The 19540-nt window shown below is 36.7% G+C and overlaps 1 protein-coding gene across 2 annotated transcripts in view; it reads right to left on the bottom strand.

Moving 5' to 3' along the window:
- The window catches only part of ADCY3 (adenylate cyclase 3), a 129199-nt gene that overhangs the window by 46405 nt on the left and 63254 nt on the right, over positions 1-19540 (bottom strand). For both annotated transcript variants that reach the window (XM_074209977.1, XM_074209978.1), the window contains exons 4-6: positions 10045-10175; positions 8689-8800; positions 6500-6627 (exon numbers count right to left, since the gene is read on the bottom strand). In XM_074209977.1, the coding sequence (XP_074066078.1) occupies positions 6500-6627; positions 8689-8800; positions 10045-10175 (371 nt within the window). The remainder of the gene's footprint in view (positions 1-6499; positions 6628-8688; positions 8801-10044; positions 10176-19540) is intronic.

The following is a 19540-nucleotide window of genomic DNA, read 5'->3' as shown; positions in this document are numbered from 1 at the left end:
TCTTCTCTCTTACAGTCTCTAGGTCCCACCTATAACAATGAAATGTGCTTCCGAAATGAGGAATGGAATTTATTCAATGCAGATTTAGTCAAGAAGCATTGTCATATTACATGCCAGGCAGAATTCTGGGTGCTGGAGATACAAAAATGAGGCCAATAATAGGCCCTGCTCTCAATGAGCTTATATTCTGCTGAGGGGGACTAGAACATGCTGATAGACATACACACCACTAGAGACACATATCCTATAATAGTTAATATATATATATATATATTATATAAATTAACTTGTGTACAAAAACAATTATATTAGGTATATAATATATTTATGTTAATATATATAATGTGTGTATAAATACATTTATCATAAATATAAATATAATATATGTATAAATATATATTTATATGATGAGAGAGAGAAAGAAAGAGAGAATAAATGCATATGTATAAGTCTGTACATATGCAGCTAGGTGACAGATTGGATAAAGCACACTGAGCCTAGAGTCAGAAAGACTCATCTTTGTTAGTTCAAATCTGACCCCAGACACTTACTAGCTGTGTGCCTCTGGGGAAATCACTTAACCCTGTTTGCCTTAGTTTCCTTATCTGTAAAATGACCTGGAGAGGGGGAAATGGCAAACTACTCCAGTATCTTTGTCAAGAAAACCCCCAAATAGGGTTATGAACAGTTAGACATAACTGAAAAATGATTCAACAACACTCAAAAATATGATTTATATATGCATGTATATATCAACATACCAATTTATGTGGGTTTGTGTGTATACATATATATTAAAAATGCATAAAAATCCTTATATACATTACTTACAGGATATAATTATATGTGTGATTATAACATATTTACTATTCTATGATATGTTTTTATGATATGGGTTTTTATATTATTCTATTTAATGTTATATGTATATTATAGATCATGTCATATGTGATATTTATTTGTATTCATATGTATGCATACATATACACACTCACAATGACCCTGTGTACAAAAATGAGACTTTTTTATAATATGATCAATATGGGAATGGCTTGGCCTAACTATACATATGTATTGCTAATGTTTTGATTTACTTTTTTCAATGGTGGGAGGTAGAAACAGAGAGAAAATCAATTATTGTTTAATGAAAAAAATAATTTAAAAAACATGTGGAGGATAGAGGCAAGGTGGCATAGTACAGGCAGCAACTCAACTGAGCTCTCCAAACATTCTCCATCACAAAACTTTAAAATGATGCCTCACATTGAATTCTGAAGTTGACAGAATCAACAAAAGGTTGGCATGAGACATTTTTCCAGCTCAGGACAATGTAAGATATCAGTAGGAGATGCCAGTCCAGAGTTCAACCTCTACTAATTTAACACAGCAAGAGCAGATTTGAAAGTTCTAAGCCCAGAATTGGTAAGAAGATTAGAAAACTGGTCAGAAAGACATTGTAAGGGACCCCATGCTGGCACTAGGTGTAGGACCCTGTTACACTGTCCATACATAGGTCTGGATTAAGTTCCAGGACAAAGAGGAACACTAGTTCTTGTATCTGCAGGGGAGCAAGAAGGACAAAAGTTGTGCTAGCATTGACAAATTAACCTTTTCTAGATAAACACCAGAATGTGAGTTAGGAGATCAGTGACCACATAACACCCCTTTAGAAAAACTGAAAACTGAGACAACCCTTGGAACTAACTTTGAAAAGCATCATAAAAAACCTGAAGTTTGGTACAGTACCTGCTCCACACTGGCAGTAGAATCCAACTTTAACATAAAGTTAAAAGTAAAAAAAATACATTAGAAAAGGAGCAAACAACAAAAAAGAAGAACCTAATCATAGAAAATTGCTATGATGATAGGGAAGATTAAAGAACAAACTAAGAAGAAGATAGCTATGTCAAAATATCTACATGCAAAGCCTCAAAGAATATGAATTGATCTCATACTCAAAAAGAATTTCTGGAAGAGTTCAAAAAAATTTAAAAAATAGAGGTAGAGGAAAAATTGGGAAAAGAAATGAGAGTAATACAAGAAAAAAATGAAAAAGTCAACATCTTGGTTGAAGAGGTACCAAAAATACTGAAGAAAATAATACCTTAAAAAAGTAGAATTCGCCAAATGGAAAAGGAATTATCAAAGTCATTGAAGAACTCTTTAAAACAGAATAGGTCAAATGGAAAAAAAAGAATCTCACTGAAGAAAATAATTATTCAAAAATTAGAATTGCATAAGTAGAAGTTAATAACTCTAAGACATCAAGAAACAATAAAATAAAGTCAAAACAATGAAAAAATAAAAGAAAATGTGAAATATCTCAACAGAAAAAAACAACTGATCTGGAAATAGATCTAGCAGAGATCATTTGAGAACTTTTAAACTACCTGAGAGGGAAAAAGATTCTAGACATCATATTTCAAGAAATTATCAAGAACAATTGCACTGATTTCTTAGAATAAGAAGATAAAATAGAATTGGAAAGAATTCACTGATCTTAAAGAGATCCCAAAATGAAAGCTTCCAGTAATTGTATAGCCAAATTCCAGATCAAGAAGAAACTATGACAAGCAGTCAGAAAGAAACAATTCAAGTCTCATGGAGCCACAGTCAAGATTGTACAAGATTTAGGAGCTTCTATAGTAAAGAAGTGGAGGGCCTGGAATATAATATTCTGGAAGGCAAAGGAACTAGGATTGCAACAAAGAATAGCCTCCCTTGTAAAACTGATATAATCTTTCAAGGGGAAAAATGGATTTTTAATAAAACAGAGGACTGTCCAGCATCACCAATGAAAAGACCAAAACTAAATAGAAAATTTAATATTCAAATACAAGATTCAAGAGAAACATAAAAAGGTAAACATGAAAATGAAATTATAAGGCACTTAAGGTTAAACCGGTTACCCTTCTATGTGGAAAGATGGAATTTGTAACTACTAAGAATTTTGTCATCATTCTGTCAAAGGACAATTAGAAGGAGTATACATAGACGGAGGGTATGAATTTTAATTGACCATGGTAGGATGATCTCAAAAAAAATTAAGAGGTGAGAAAGAGAAATGCAGTAGGAGAAAGGAGAAGAGAGGAAGAATGGAGAACCTTATCATACATAAAAGAGGTATACAAGAAAGAGATTTAAAATGGATGAGGAGGGGCGGCTAGGTGGCACAGTGGATAGAGCACAGGCCCTGGAGTCAGGAGTACCTGAGTTCAAATCCGGCCTCAGACATTTAATAATTACCTAACTGTATGGCCTTGGGCAAGCCACTTAAACCCACTGTCTTGCAAAAAAACCTAAAAAAAAATAAATAAAATGGATGGGGAAATGAACCTGGCTCTTTTTAGAATTGATTCAAAGAAAGAACCCCATACACACTCAGGTGGGCATAGAAAAGGGAAGGGGGGGGTTGGTTAGGTGGCGTAGTGGATAAAGCACCGGCCTTGGAGTCAGGAGTACCTGGGTTCAAATCCAGTCTCAGACACTTAATAATTACCTAGCTGTGTGGCCTTGGGCAAGCCACTTAACCTCATTTGCCTTGCAAAAAACCTAAAAAAAAAAGGGAAAGAGGAAGGGAAAGGGTTAAGAGGGGAGAAGCTGCTAGAAGGGAGGGTGAATTAAGTGAGGCAGACTTCTAGGAGGCACAAAAGAGAGAGAGAGAGAGAGAGAGAGAGAGAGAGAGAGAGAGAGAGAGAGAGAGAGAGAAACAGGTAAAAATAGGATGGAGGCAAAAACACAGTAATCATGTGAATGAATATGTGATCACTGTGAATATGAATGGGATGGGTTCACCCATAAAATGGAAGCAAATAGAAGCCAGAAACCAACAATTTGTTGTTTACAAGAAACACAGTTGAAACAGAGAGCCACACAAAGCAAAAATAAAGGATTGGGGTAGAATTTATTGTTTCAACTAAGCTTAAAGAAGGGAGGGCAGGGGGTAGCTAGGTGGAGTGGTGGATACAGCAATGACCCTGGAGTCAGGAGTATCTGAGTTCAGGTCTGGCCTCAGACACTTAATAATTGCCTAGCTGTGTGGCCTTGTGCAGGCCACTTAGCCCCATTTACCTTGCAAAAACAAAAAAAAGGGGGGGGGGCAGGAGTTGTAACCATTATCTCAGACATTTTAAAAGCAAAAAGAGAAAAGAAGGTAAATTACATTTTGCTAAAAGGTACCATGAACAATAAAGTAATATCAACATTAAATACATATGTGCATGAAATGACATAGCATTCAAATTCTCAAAGAAAAAGTTAAACAAGTTTTAGAGGAAAATAAGACAGTAAGGTAATACTAGTGGGGAACCTCAGTTTTCCCCTTTCAGAACTAGATAAATCTAACCATAAAATAAATAAAAAAGAAGTTAATGAGATAAATGGCATTTAGAAAAGTTAGATAAGATAGACTTCTGAAGAAAATTGAATAGAAATTGAAAGAAATATACTTTTTTTCTCTTACATGGCACCTTAAAAAATTACTGATCATTTACTAAGCTCTAAAACCCTCATAGACAAATGCAAAAAAGAATAATATAATAAAAATGACAATTCTACCATAACTAAACTACCTTTTTAGTGCCCTACAGATAAAAATTCCAAAAAAAATTTACATTAATGAGTTAGAAAAAGTGATAAGTAAATTCATATGGAGAAATAAAAAGTCAAGAATTTCCAGGGCTTCATTGAAAAAAAAGTGCAAACAAAAGTGGCTTAGCCTACCAGATCTAAAATTATATTATAAAGCATCAGTCATCAAAACTGTCTGGTTGGAGTGGCTAGATGGTGCAGTGGAAAGAGCACTGGCCCTGGAGTTAGGAGTACCTGAGTTCAAATGCAGCCTCAGACACTGAACAATTACCTAGCCATGTGGCCTTGGGCAAAGCCACTTAACCCCATTGCCTTGAAAAAAAAATTGGAAATTGTGCTATTTAAGCTATAATATGCAGAATGGTTTTAGAAAAACTTGGCAAGACTTATACAAACTGAAGCAAAGCAAAGTGAGCAGAATCAGGAGAATATTGTATACATTAATAACCATATTGAATGATGATCAACTGTGAATGATTCAGCTATTCTGAAACACACAATAATCCAAAATAATTTCAAAGGATTTTCAGAGAAAGAATTGATGGAATCTAAAGGCATTTTGAAGCATAACTTTTTCACTTTATTTTTCTTATTTTTTTGCAACATGGCTAATATGGAAATATGATTTGCATTATTTCACATGCAACATTCTTACCTTCTCAATGGATGGGGAATTAAAAAAAATTTTATTTGAATCTAAAAATACAGCACCAAAAAACACTGTGCTTTGTGCCTCATGTGGTTCTTATAAGGACAAAATGAGATAATATGAAGGAAAGGAAGAAAGAAAGGCATTTATTAAGTGTTTATTATATGCTGGGAACTGTGTTAAGGAATGGCAATAGAAATAAGAATGTTTTGAAAAGTTTACAGCATGATAAAATATAAGGTTGGAGAATGATTATTCTACTCTAAATCAATTATCCACATATCCAATCTGAAGAAATGTCCCTCAGAGAGACTTGGGAACTAGAGCTTCCAACTATTTGAGCACTGTAGACTTATCTTATATCTCACTAATATATGCCAGTTAAACAACACTAGCCTACAGTTTGGTATAGACCACAAAAAAGCTAATTCCCTGGCACACTGAACTATTGTCATAAGGTGTCAACACAAGGAGAAGTCAATATTTTATTACTAGAGCTAGGATGATTGGTAGCCACCTAAGGTACAACAGTCTAGTGAAGGAATGAATTCAACAAGGTACAGTTTGATAATATTTTTCTATGAATGAACCTATTTAAAATTCCATTCTCCATTGTTTTGAGTCATTTATTTTACAATTTTTTAAAAAAATATTTTATACATCTTTTACTGGACTTACAATAGATCATAGGAAACAAGACCTAGAGCTGGAAAGGACCTTAGAGGTCATCTAATCCAGTCCTGGTACCAAAGGGAAAGTCAAAATTTGAACTAAAGTCCTCTATCTGTATCCACCTTTAACAATTCTTTCATTGTAGCAAGATGTGTTATATTCATGCAATGACTTACTTGTCTACACATTGTTTCTTTCCAATAGAATGAATATTGGTGGGAAGGGGAAGGGATTATTATCCCAGTACCCAGGATGGTGCCTGGCTTAATACATTCTTATTGACTGAATGAATATCAAATCTCATATCCTGCAGGGAAGGTTCAAAGTTTCTAGTAGATGGGAGCACAAAGGGCACATGATTTTTCAAGTTCACCTAGGGAGCACAATCATTGGATTTCCATGACTCAACCCGTCCCTTTATAGGATTATGGATCATGAATGTTCTTTGTGCCAAAGCTGTATCTTGACAAATATTTTCTGCTTGGATCAGTCCATCCTCCAAGACCCAAGGTATGCAATCAAGAGACTACCTTCAGAACATGGGACCACTCTGAGAAGTGGACAAGATGGCACATCCCTCATACTTACGAAATGGCATCCACCATGGCGAGTCCCATGAGGATGGAGCAGACGGCATGATCTTCTCGGTAGTCAGGCAACCCACAGATGCAGTAGTAACAATCTCCCAAGATTTTGATACGCAGCTGGTGGTATTTCTGAAATAGGTAAAAACCAGTCTTTGGCATTTCACTCACTCAGTCAATCAAGAAACATTTATTAAGCACCTACAACATGGCAAGTAGGCAGATGTACTAAGTGCTGGGGGATATAAAAAGAGGCAAAAGACAGACTGACTTCAATGATCTTACAGAATAATGGAGGGAACTACATGCAAATAAATATTTACAAAGCAAACTATATACAGGATAAAAAGAAAATAAAAGAGGGAAAGCTGGGGCAGCTGGTTGATGTGAGGAATATGGGGGGTGTTTGGGTTTCACAAGATTGTGAAGGGAGAACTCTTAGCTTACATTACAAAAACTGGGGTCTGCCTGTATTGCCTATGGGCAGGTACTGAATTAAAGTCAAAAGACTTAGCCTCAATTTGATGAAAAACTGAGATTAGATGGCCTTTGTCCCACCTATTTCTAAATTAATCTAGGGTCTTGACCTTCTCCTTTGCACATGCTCAAGAAGATAAGTGTTCTTGCTCATTAGTATAATGAGCAGGGTCAGGGAAATGTATGGGGACCAATGCATCAATTAGATTGTGACCCCAGCTTATGATTGGCATGAAGGGGCAGGAACAAGGCCTTACAAAGTGCACAAAAGACTTAGCATTTTTGGATTTCCTCATCCCTCTCCCACCTTGAGAGAGGTGTTCCATTTTGTTAAGATATCTTAATTAAAAACTATTTTTAATCACTCTGGACTAAGTATTCATGAGCCATTTATAACAGGTGACATAGTGAATAGAGCACTGGCCCTGGGGTCAGAAAGACCTGAGTTCAAATCCAGTTTCAGACACTTGACATTTACTGGTTGTGTGACTTAATGCTGACTCACCAAAGAAAGAAAGAAAAGAAAGAAAGAAAGAAAGAAAGAAAGAAAGAAAGAAAGGAAGGAAGGAAGGAAGGAAGGAAGGAAGAAAGAAAGAAAGAAAAAGAGGGAAAGTGATGGGATTAAGGGATTAAAGAAGATTTACTGTAGAGGGGGTGAGGCTTAGTTAAGACTTAAATGAAGTATGAAAAATTGCTCTAAATCATTACTTATTAGAGAAATGCAAATTAAAGCTTCTCTGAAGTAACACCTCACATCTCTCAGACTGGCCCAGAAAGGACAATGATCAGTGTTGGAAGGGTTATAGGAAATCTGGGACACTAATACAGTGTTGGTGGAGCTGTGAACTCATCCAACCTTTCTGGAGAACAGTCTGGAACTATGTCCATAGGACAACAAAAATGTGCATACCCTTTGATCCAGCAATATCACTACTGGGTAAAAATATCACTTACACAAAAATATTCATAGCAGCCCTGTTTGTGGTGGCAAAGAATTGGAAATCAAGTAAATGTCCTTCAATTGGGGAATGGCTTAGCAAACTGTGGTATATGTATGTCATGGAACATTATTGTTCTATCAGAAACCAGGAGGAATGGGAATTCAGGGAAGCCTGGAGGGATTTGCATGAACTGATGCTGAGTGAGATGAGCAGAACCAGAAAAACAATGTACACCCTAATAGCAACATGGGGGTGATGATTAACCTTGATGGACTTGCTCATTCCATCAGTGCAACAATCAGGGACAATTTAGGGCTGTCTGCAATGGAGAATACTATCTGTATCCAGAGAAACAACTGAGGAGTTTGAACAAAGACCAAGGACTATTACCTTTAATTAAGGGGGAAAAAAACTGATATCTTATTGTCTGATCTTGCTATCTCTTTTACTTTATGTTTCTTCATTAATGATATGATTTCTCTCTCATAACATTCAACTTAGATCAATGTATATCATGGAAACGATGTAAAGACTAACAGACTACCTTCTGTGGGGGGTAGGGGGAGGGAAGCAAGACTAGGGGAAAAATTGTAAAACTCAAAATAAATAAAATCTTTTTTAAAAAAGACTTAAATGAAGACGGGAAGATTTCTTCCTTTTACTTAATCCAGGGAAAAAGAGCTAGTAAAGCATAGCAGAGATGGAAGAAAACAAAGGACCAGCTCCAGACCCATCAGGACCCAGCAGATGAAAGAGGAAGACACAGTATACTTACAGCTGCCAGTTTATCAAAGCGGGCAAAGAGTTCATTGAGCAGCTTTACCAACTCCTGGGCACTACAGGCTGAAGATAGCTGAGTGAAACCCACGATGTCAGCAAATAGAATACTGGAGAAAAAGAGAAAAGAATTAACCAAAGGAAGTTACCAACTAAACACTGACAATCTAAAGTATGCCTCTTGCTTACTAAAGTGGTTGACTTAATTTAAAGCTCTATCAAATGCAATTTCCTTCAGGACCAGGCTGCGCCGTTTATCTTTGCATTCCCAGCACCTACCACAGTACTTAGTACTTAATAGGACTTTAGTAAATATGTGTTGGTTGATTGATTTTCCACAGCTAATTCAGAACTATAATACTTTTAAATTATTTTAGAGCTTGCCTAGAGGCAGCCAAGTGGTTCAGTGGATATGGTGAACCTGAAATCAGAAGATCTAAGTTCCATTCCTTACTTATTTAACTGTCTGATCCTGGGTAAGACTCAGTTTCCTCATCTGTAAAATGGGGATTATTATAGTGTCTACCTCAAAGGATCATTTGGGGGATCAAAGGAAATAATGTACATTATATATTCATTTTGTAAACTTTAAAGCCATTATTAACTGTTACTATCCACATACAGATCCTTCTCCCACCTCCTGATCTCCCACACTAAGATGAATGATGAACCAAAAGTTCAGAGAAGAGCTCTCAACATTAAGTTAATCCTATCCACAGTCCAGCTAGGAAGTGACAAGTTCAGCTAAGTATACAAGACTTATATAATCATGCTATAGATTATATCTGCTAGTGCTTTATAGTTTACATATACTTAGTGCCTTTGCTTGTGAAATAATCAGGTTAAAGAGAATTGCCTTTATTTTATGGTTGAAGAAACTGAGGCACAGAGAAGCTAACAATTTGCTCATGGTCACACAGCCACTAAAGGAAAGAACAGGAAATTGAAATAATCCTATGATACTATTTTGAGGGCACCTTCCAATCTTTCCCCTTACCTCTTGGCCTAATAACAGAAGTTGACACTTTCATGTGGCTGTGATGTTTCTTTCCCAAAGGCATTTTACTCATGTTATCTTGTGTTATTCTCAGTGTATTCTTAAAGGTTAGGTAGTACTGACCCCATTTTATAGTTAAGGAAACTGAGACTCAAAGAGATCCACGGTCACCCAGTTAGAAAAAACCAAGAGAGTAATCAAATTCAGTACTCTTCTTAAAGTCCAGCATTCTTTCCATGATACAATACCAATTACACTTACAGTATAAGGAGTGGGGCACTGTTGCACTGTAGGGCTCAAGTCTTTCATTCTAAATGCTAGTCCCCTATAACACTCAGGGACTGGGACCAGAAATACCTGACATTCTCATGGCGGTACATGTACATGGTGGTGAACTGTTGCTGGTCCTTCTGACTATCATCTTTTTTCATATCCTTTAACATCTCATCAGCCACATGCTTGGGTAAGATGGAAAGCATAAGATTTTCCTGTGAGAAGAAAAAGATGGTATTAGCAAAGGAAAGTAAAATCTGACTGAATTTTCCAATGGGAACCTTTTGCTTCTTCTTCTTATGGTATCTTTTATCTCAATTTATTCTCTGTGAATAGTGTCAAAGATAGATTCAGGAATCACTGGTTTGGTTTGGCTAGGTGGCACAGTAGATAGAGCACTGGCCCTGGAGTCAAGAGTACCTGAGTTCAAATCTGACCTCAGACACTTAATAATTACCGAGCTATGTGGCCTTGGGCAAGCCACTTTAACCTAATTTGCCTTGCAAAAATCTTAAAAAAAAAAAGAATCACTGGTTGGATAAGGGAAGCCCTTATTAATCAACCAAGTATGTAAATGACAAGCACTGTCCTTGCTGCTGGAAGCAGAGACAAAAATAAAGAGTTCCTGCCCTCCAGAAACATGTTTTACTGGGAGAAACAGCATAAACACAAGTAAATACATATAAAATTCACAAGGTAAATATAGTACAAGGTATTTTCAGGATGAAGGGAGGCAATTACAGTTGAGGAGTTCAGAGAAGACCTCATGAAGAAGGTGATACTTGAGCTGAACCTAGAAGGGAGTTGCAGAGTCCAAGATCCAGAAGTAAGGAGGAAACATATTTCAAGTATGAGACATATTCTGTGCAAAGACACAAAACCAAGAAACGGAATGTCATGGAGAAGGGGTAGTGAGTAGACAAATTTGGCTAGAAGGTAGGGTGTAATTTAGCTTGGAAAGAGAGTCTAGAGTAAAGTTATAAATACCTAAAAGTAACAAAGAGCCAATGAAGCGATTTTTGCACAGGGATGTCTTGGTTATATCCATACTTTAGGAATATGAATTTGACAGCTGGGTAGAAGATGGATTGGGCAGAAGAAAAGCAGAAGGAAGGGACAACACTTAAGAGATTCTGACAAAATTCCAGATAAGAGATGATAAGAACTAGAACTACAGTGGCTGTGATATGAGAGGAAAGAAGGGGTCAGAAAGATAGAAACAAGATTTGGAAGATTTGATGGCAGGGGGAGGGGGAAGATTTGAACTTGACATCTAGGCATGAATCTGGGAGGCTGGATAAACAGTGCTATTTTCAAAAAATAATAGTGTTGTTAGGAAGGATGGGTTTAGGGGAAAAGATAATGAGTTTTGGTTTAGAAACAAATTTTGAGATACCTCTGGAAAATCTAAGTGAGCTGCTGGAGATACAGAACTCTCTCAAAATAGGGTCTAGGGCTGGTTATGTAGATTTTTTGTGGTTATTTACATAGAGATAACTGAACTCATGGGAGCAGATGAAGTCACCAAGAGAGAATACATATAATGAATTTCATCAGTTTTATGAATTTCTCTCTGCCCTCAGCCTCAACATTAGCTTAATGAGAGTACAGGAGGTAGACCTTGCTGATTACCCGAGGCTCAGTAAGATGAACTCTTGTCAGGGAAGCTGTTCACTTTCCTGGTTCCATGAAATAGTCAACTATATTTCTTTTTCCTATCTGAAAACTTGAACTTTCATATCAGAGAACAGCAAGGAGGGAGGTGATTTCTACCTTCCTCAGCTATCTCCCCATGCCCTTAACCCAGGTAGAAAGTGGTGACTGATAGGAGAACACAGTAAGCACCCTGTAGTCTGTGCTTGCCCAAGTGAGCCTGACAGTTGAGTTTCTGGTCCTCTACATCCTGGCTGCCTTGTCCTCCTGTTTCTTTTTTTCTGAAAATAGATCAGAGATGAGCAGTTTTGAGAAAATATTTTTAAAAGTCTTATGGATTACCTCATGGGCAATCTGAAATTTTAGGGTTCCCAAGTTTTAGAGTTCTCAAGAGATAGAAAGTTCCAAAGTTTAAATGTCAGATCTAAAACTTCCAGAAGGAAAAGATTTCCTTAACAGCCTATAATTTCTATAAAGAAATTTTTTTTTAAAGAAAGATTTTATTTATTTTGAATTTTACAATTTTTCCCCTATTCTTGCTTCCCTCTCCCTACCTCCCACAGAAGGTAGTCTGTTAGTCTTTACATCTTTTCCATGGTATACATTGATCTAAGTTGAATGCTATGAGAGAGAAATCATATCCTTAAGGAAAAAAATAAATAATAAAAGCAAAATTACATAATAAGATAATAGGTTTTTGGGTTTTTTTTAGGTTTTTGCAAGGCAAATGGGGTTAAGTGGCTTGCCCAAGGCCACACAGCTAGGTAATTATTAAGTGTCTGAGACCAGAAGTTTTTTTTTTTTTAATGAAAGGTAATAGTCTTTGGTCTTTGTTCAAACTCCACAATTCTTTCTCTGGATATAAATGGTATTATCTATCACAGATAGGCCAAAATTGTCCCTGATTATTGCACTAATGAAATGAACAAGTCCATCAAGCTTGGCCATCTCCTCCATGTTGCTATTAGGGTATACAATGTTTTTCTGGCTCTGCTCATCTCACTCAGCATCAGTTCATGCAAATCTTTCCAGGCTTCCCTGAATTCCCATTCCTCCTGGTTTCTAATAGAACAATAGTGTTCCATGACATACATATACCACAGTTTGTTAAGCCATTCCCCAAATGATGGACATTCACTCAATTTCCAATTTTTTGCCACCACAAATAGAGCTACTATGAATATTTTTATACATGTGATATTTTTACCCTTTTTCATAATCTCTTCAGGGTATAGACCCAGTAGTGGTTATTGCTGGATCAAAGGGTATGCATTGCTCTCCAGAAAGGTTGGATAAGTTCACAGCTCCACCAACAATGTATTAATGTCCCAGATTTCCAACACTGATCAATGTCCTTCCTGGTCATATTGGGCAGTCTTAGAGGTATGAGGTGTTACCTCAGAAATGCTTTAATTTACATTTCTTTAATAAGTAAAGATTTAGAGCAATTTTTCATATGACTATGGATTGCTTTGATTTCCTCAATTGTAAATTGCCTTTGCATATTTGATAAGGAAAAATATTAACCTACAGCTAGAGAAGTAAAGTCAGGGAAAGGAGATTGGAACCTTGCTAAGCTTCCATGACACTACTATGAGCTGAACAGATGGTGCAAATCTGTAGTAAATGAAGAATATTTTTCCAATATTCCCACAAAGTGCCTTTACTTTCAAGGAGAAATCTAGTGGGTCTAATGTGATCTCATAGGCTATTATATTTCTCTATCTTTTTGTGGGTTCTTTTGAGTACTTTTTTGCATTTTCAATGCTGGGGAAAAGAAAGGCTCTTCCCATATTGCACATTCAATGTCTATTCAGGAATTGAAGACCCTGCTACCCACTTTGGGAAAAATCTAAAATCTATGCTTTAACCAAATTACTCCAGAAATGTACTTTAGAGAAAGGACAATGACCCAAAGAGAAAAACTGACTTCTTTAGAATTAACGCCTAGGATTGAACCCAAGTCTGTATGAGTTCAGTATTCTTGGTGTGAGCAGAAAAGGCAGATAGAAGAGAGACTGCTTCATGGATTGCATCACAATCTCAGTTGGAAAGAATTCTAGAGGCCAGCTGATCCAAATTATAACTGACCAACAATCTTCTTTCTAGCATCTTCAACTGGTGACCATCAAGTCTCTTGAAGTCCTCAAAAGTGTTTTGTTGTTTGTTTTTTCAGGGCAACAGCATTAAGTGACTTGCCCAAGCTAGGTAATTATTATTAAGTGTCTGAGGTTGGATTTAAACTCAGATCCTCCTGACTCCGGGGCCTGTGCTCTACCCATTGTGGCACCTAGCTGCCCTGAAGTCCTCAAAAGTGGAGGAAACTAATACCTCCCAATGCAGTATATCCAACCATACATTACTTTCTATGGACCAGTCTAATTAAATACAGAAAGACTTGTTACCAATGGGTTGACCAGTTGATGAATTATTTGACTTTGACTATCAATAATGAGATATGGCCCTCAGTCCCTAGGTCTTTTGTTTATGGAGTAATAGTAGCAAAGTGATAAAAAAAAAGGATAGGGAGTGCCAAAAAATCTTACTTTTTGAACTATCTCTAATAACTCTGCGATTTCGCTTTATATTATGTTAGTAGAGTTATGAAGTAGTCCATTTGCTCTAGATTTTGTCACTATACAAATAAAGTGACTAAACTGTCCTTACCTGTGACAAAATGATCCTACTACTAAATATATCCCTCAATGAAGTCAATACTGAAATGAAGGTAGAATATATACCAAATATGTGGTTACAGTCTTTGTGGTAGCAGAGAACTAGAAATAGAGTAATTGCTGAAAAAACTATAGCATATGGAGATAATGAAATATTATTATGCAATAAGAAATGATGAAATAAGGAATTCAGAAAAATATAGGCAGATTGATATGAACTGATAGAGGACTAGGTAAAACCAGAGAACAATATACATAATGATTACAACAATATAAAAGATAGAACACTAAAAGAATTTCTAACTCTGAGTAATGGAAGAACTATGAAATTTCTAGGGAATACTTAATGGAACATACCATCTCCCACCAGCTGAGAAATGAAGAAGACTGGTACTGAATACTCTATACATTGTCAAATATGGTTACTGCTTCAAATCACAGAAGTTGATAGTTGGAAGAATCTTGTGATCATATGTTCTAATCCACACCTAAAAGGAATTATCCATATAACACTAGACAGATATTTATCAATTCTTCTTAAGATTTTCAAGAAGGAAGAACCCAACACCTCTAGAGAAAGCCCATTCTACAGCTCTAATTAAAGAAAGTAGTTTTGGACAGCAAGACTCCATGTTAGCTCTTGGTAACTTCCACATGTTGCTCTTGATTTTGTACTTTGAAACCAAATAATAAATCTAGTCACTTTTCCACGTGACCTCAAATAGTTGAATACCGCTTTAATCAATCAAAAGAGAAGTATTTATGAAATGCTTGCGAATGAACCAAGCACTGGGTTAGGTAATGAAAAGTACAATGAATGGAACAATCCCTACTACAAGGAGACCATATTCTACTGGAAGAGACAACAATAGCACATAAAAGTATAGACAACATAAATATCAAATAATCCTCCAAAAGGAGGATAAATCTTATGGGATATTTTAGGGCTATGTTTCTCTATTTTTTCTTGGTTTCCTGTGAATCTTTTGCATTTTTTGCATTTTCTCTGATGAAGGAAAAAAAAGAATTCCCAATCTGGTGTCCATATTGTATATTCAGTGCTTATGCAGGAATTGAAAATCCTGTTTCCACATTGAGAAAAATTTAAAGGCACATCTAAGCTTTGTCAGATTTTTCTCAGAATTATACTCTAAAGAAGGGACAATGAGAGGTTGAATAACTTGCCTGTGCCACATAGCTAACATCCAGGTCTTTCTGATTTCAAAGCTAGCTTTCTACCTACTATGTATTGATGATTCATTCACATTTTCTCTCTCTCTCTCTTTCTCTCTCTCTCTCTCTCTCTCTCTCTCTCCATATATATGTATAATATATATTATATATATATATATGTATATATATAGCCCCTTACACACATGTGTGAGGTTTTCAAGTACTTATCTCATAAGAACCTTTGAAGCAGATGATAAAAAGCATCATTGCTTTTATTTTATAAATAAGAAAAATGAGGCTCAGAATGGTCAAGTAACTTACCCAGAGTCACAGTTAATTAACATCAATAGTTTAGCATTTATATATCTCTTTAAAATTTTCAAAGCATTTTATAAATTAATTCATTTGATCCTCACAGCAACACTGAGAGATAAATGATATTATTGGTCCCATACTACAGATGAAAAAATTGAGACGAGAGATTAAGTGACTTGCTCAGAATCACAAGCTAGTAAGTGTCTGAAGCTGGATTTGAATTCAACATCTTCCTAATTTCCTGGCTCAGTGCTCTATCCATTACACCATTACACTAAGTGCTTCCAGAGTTATCTATCATTGCTCATATTTTATAGGTGAAGAAAATGAATCTGAGAAGTAAAGGTCCCACAACTAATAAGTAGCATGGTTAGGACTAGGATGAAAGTCTTTTGATTCAGTCTGTTCCACTTTAATGGCAGAGAATTCTTTTTTATCTCCACTATAAACAATAGCACTTTTAGGCTTGCCTGACTCAGTAGGGTTGTTACTATCCATCTTTCATTTCCATAGCAATGTACCTTGTGGCCTTGAAGACTCTGGCAAACTTCATTAAAGCTGTGGAATGGGAGATCAAAATAAGCCCAGTGCATCCTGTCCTGACTGCACCTGAGGAGCTGTGGAGGTAGCAACGGTATCTCATGGGTTGATGTCTCCAGAGGACCCATCGACGTAGGCAAGCCACATCTGAAACCCTGGTGCTCCACTGCCTCCTTCCTCTGTGTGTGTTTAGGGACACTCCCCCCATGCCCACCCATACCATGTTCTCAAAGTAAGAGGGAAATATTCAATAAGAACTAGACGATCCCAGGATGGTCCTAAAACCCATCTAATGGAAACCAAAAAGCAAATTTCCCCAAGTGACTGTAGATATTGACTTGAGAGAAATTTTAAAGGAACCCAGAGACCTGGTGCCTTAGCCATCTGCCAAGGGCAACCCAAGGAAAAGTTTCAGGGAATCTTGAGAGGAAAAAAGCAATCATTGGTACCATGGAGAGGCAAGTTATTTAAGCGGAGAAAGGAGGCACCAGAGAAGGAGGGTTTGAATTTGGGGCTACCTATTCTTTTTGCTACTGAGAGTGTAGGAGGAGGGCCCCATTATTCTGGAGAAGGCTGCTAGAATCCCACATACAAAGACAAGGGTTTCCAGAATGTAAGCTCTCTAAAGTCTCACTTTTATATTTGTACCCCCAATCACTGACCTAGGTCAGTGAGTCAGTCAACAAAGGTCTTTTAAACATATACCTGAGCCAGGCTTTATGCTGAGTGTTGGGGTTCTGATAAAGCGACACAGTCCCTTATTGGGGGGTTATTAAATGTGCATTGTTGCCTGATTTGATTTTAGTACTTTTTTTTTTAGGTTTTTGCAAAGCAAATGGGGTTAAGTAGCTTGCCCAAGGCCACACAGCTAGGTAATTATTAAGTGTCTGAGAACAGATTTGAACTCAGGTACTCCTGACTCCAGGGCTGGTGCTTTATCCACTGCACCACCTGGCCGCCCCTCTGATTTGATTTTAGAAACCTTACACATTTTACAAACTAACAAGGAAGGTTCAGGAAGAGACCTGGTCTATCTACCAATTAAGTGATAAATATTTATTGCACACTTTCTGTGTCAAGGGGAAGCAAAGATAAATAAGACACAATCTCAGTCACCCAGAATCTTAGTATCTAGTCTTGGGAGCAAATAACTAACAAGAAAGTCAGGAGATGCTTAGTGCAATATGATGGGTATAGTCAGAGTGATAAGACAGTTCTGGTCCTAAGATCATAAAGTCTCAGACATGTACAGGACTTCCCCAATGATTTAGTCATCTATTTTTGGAGTGGAATGCAACTTCTGTAACAAGTGGTCATCTAGCCTTTGCTGGACGACATCTAGCAAAGGCAGAGAGAGGGGCCTAGTTGCAGCATCATATTCACCTTGACACAGCTCTAATTGTTAAGTGTTTTTCCCCTTAGAGGACAGTCTGATAGCTTTCAATAAGGCTGTTCAGGAAAGATTTCCAGGAAGAGCTGAGACTGACATGGATCTGAAAGGACAGCGAGGAAGGATTTGGATAGTTGTAGAGGGATCATTAGATCATAGATTGGAAGGAAGCTTTGAGGTAATCTCTCTCTCTCTCTCTCTCTCTCTCTCTCTCTCTCTCTACATATATATATATATATATATATATATATATATATATATATATATATATGTGTGTGTGTGTGTGTGTGTGTGTGTGTGTGTGTGTGTGTGTATAAATGAACATATATATTCTGTTCATCAATTGAATATAAGTTTATTGAGGGTCTTGTGGATGGGCTTTTTCCATAGCATTTTATATACTTATTTATTTATTTGGTTACATTCTAAGTTCCAAACTAAGTTCCCTTCTCACACTAGAGAAGGCCATCATTTGGCATAGGTAGTTAGGCATTTGGAGATAGATAGATAGATAGATAGATAGATAGATAGATAGATAGATAGATAGATAGAGAAAGGATATAAATAAAAGTAAAACCATGCTATGCATATTTCTATCTATCAGTTCTTTTCTGGAGGTAGAGAGTATCTTCCTTCATTTTGTAGTTTATTTGAGTATTCACAATATTCAAAATAACATAGTCATTTACAGTTAGTCTTCTATTGTTGTTAACATATATAACGTCCTCTTGTCTCTACCAGGGACTTTTATTTTCTTTGCATTCTTGCTCAGGGCCTCAATCATCACAGGAACTTAATAAATGTTTGTTGACTTATTGAATGATCCAATCCCTTATTTGTCAGATAAGAAAATTGTGACCCAAAGGGGCGGGGGGAGAAGAAATCTCAGGCAAGAGGAATGATATAGTCAAATCTATCTTTTGGGAGGATTAATAATGGAATGCAGGATGGCCAGTTTCTTTCTTTAAATATCATCCCTTCAAGTCCTTCTTCTCCCATTCTGACCTCTATTGCCATATCTTCATCTCTAAAGAGTCCTCTTTGACTACTTTAGATTCTTCCTAAGAATGTCATTCTAGGAAATACTTCTGGTGCCTTCTCTGAACCTTGAAGACACTCAAACTCAAAATAATCCCAGAAATCCTGAGGCTTAATTATAGCACTTGTGCTTCCTGGAGTCATTCACAGAATGCCAGAGTTGGAAGGAGCCTTAGAGATAAGGAGGACCAATCTTTTTATTCTACACATAAGGAAAGAGTTGAAGATCATGAAGTTATTATCCCAAGTTAGTGGCAGAACAAGGGCTAAAATTATTATTCCTTGGTCAGGAATAATTCAGTCCACCTCTCCCCATTATATCATCAGAAGAACAGAATGGGCTTGGAGAAAGGAAGTGAATAACCTATTGGACTTGGAGAAAGGAAGACTTGGGTGACCTACCCCCAAACCTAAATTAACTGTGCAACTCTGAGCAAGTCACTAAATCTCTCTGAGTCTCGGGCAATATCTTAGTACTTTTGTTGGGATCTGTTACTGATGGAGAAACTTCTTATGTCAAGAGTACCAGAACACTAACATTTCCATTTGTAAACATGCATCCATAAAGGGTTCACTCAACTACCTACAAACCATCATAAGATCATAGACTGGGGCACAAAGCGGCTTAAAAGTTAACACAATCACTGATTAAGAAATTGAAGGATTATATATAGGTTTGTAAGAACTCATCTAGATCTCTTCCTTCATTTTACATGTGAGAAAACTGAGGGCCCAAGATGGTCAATGACTTGTCTAGGGTCACACAATTAGTAAATGGTGGAGTCAAGATTCAAAC

The sequence above is a fragment of the Macrotis lagotis genome, chromosome 1, assembly GCF_037893015.1.
Source record: "Macrotis lagotis isolate mMagLag1 chromosome 1, bilby.v1.9.chrom.fasta, whole genome shotgun sequence".
Classification (NCBI taxonomy): domain Eukaryota; kingdom Metazoa; phylum Chordata; class Mammalia; order Peramelemorphia; family Peramelidae; genus Macrotis; species Macrotis lagotis.
The sequence above is the reverse complement of the archived record's forward strand: the minus strand, read 5'-3'. Positions and strand labels throughout refer to the sequence as shown.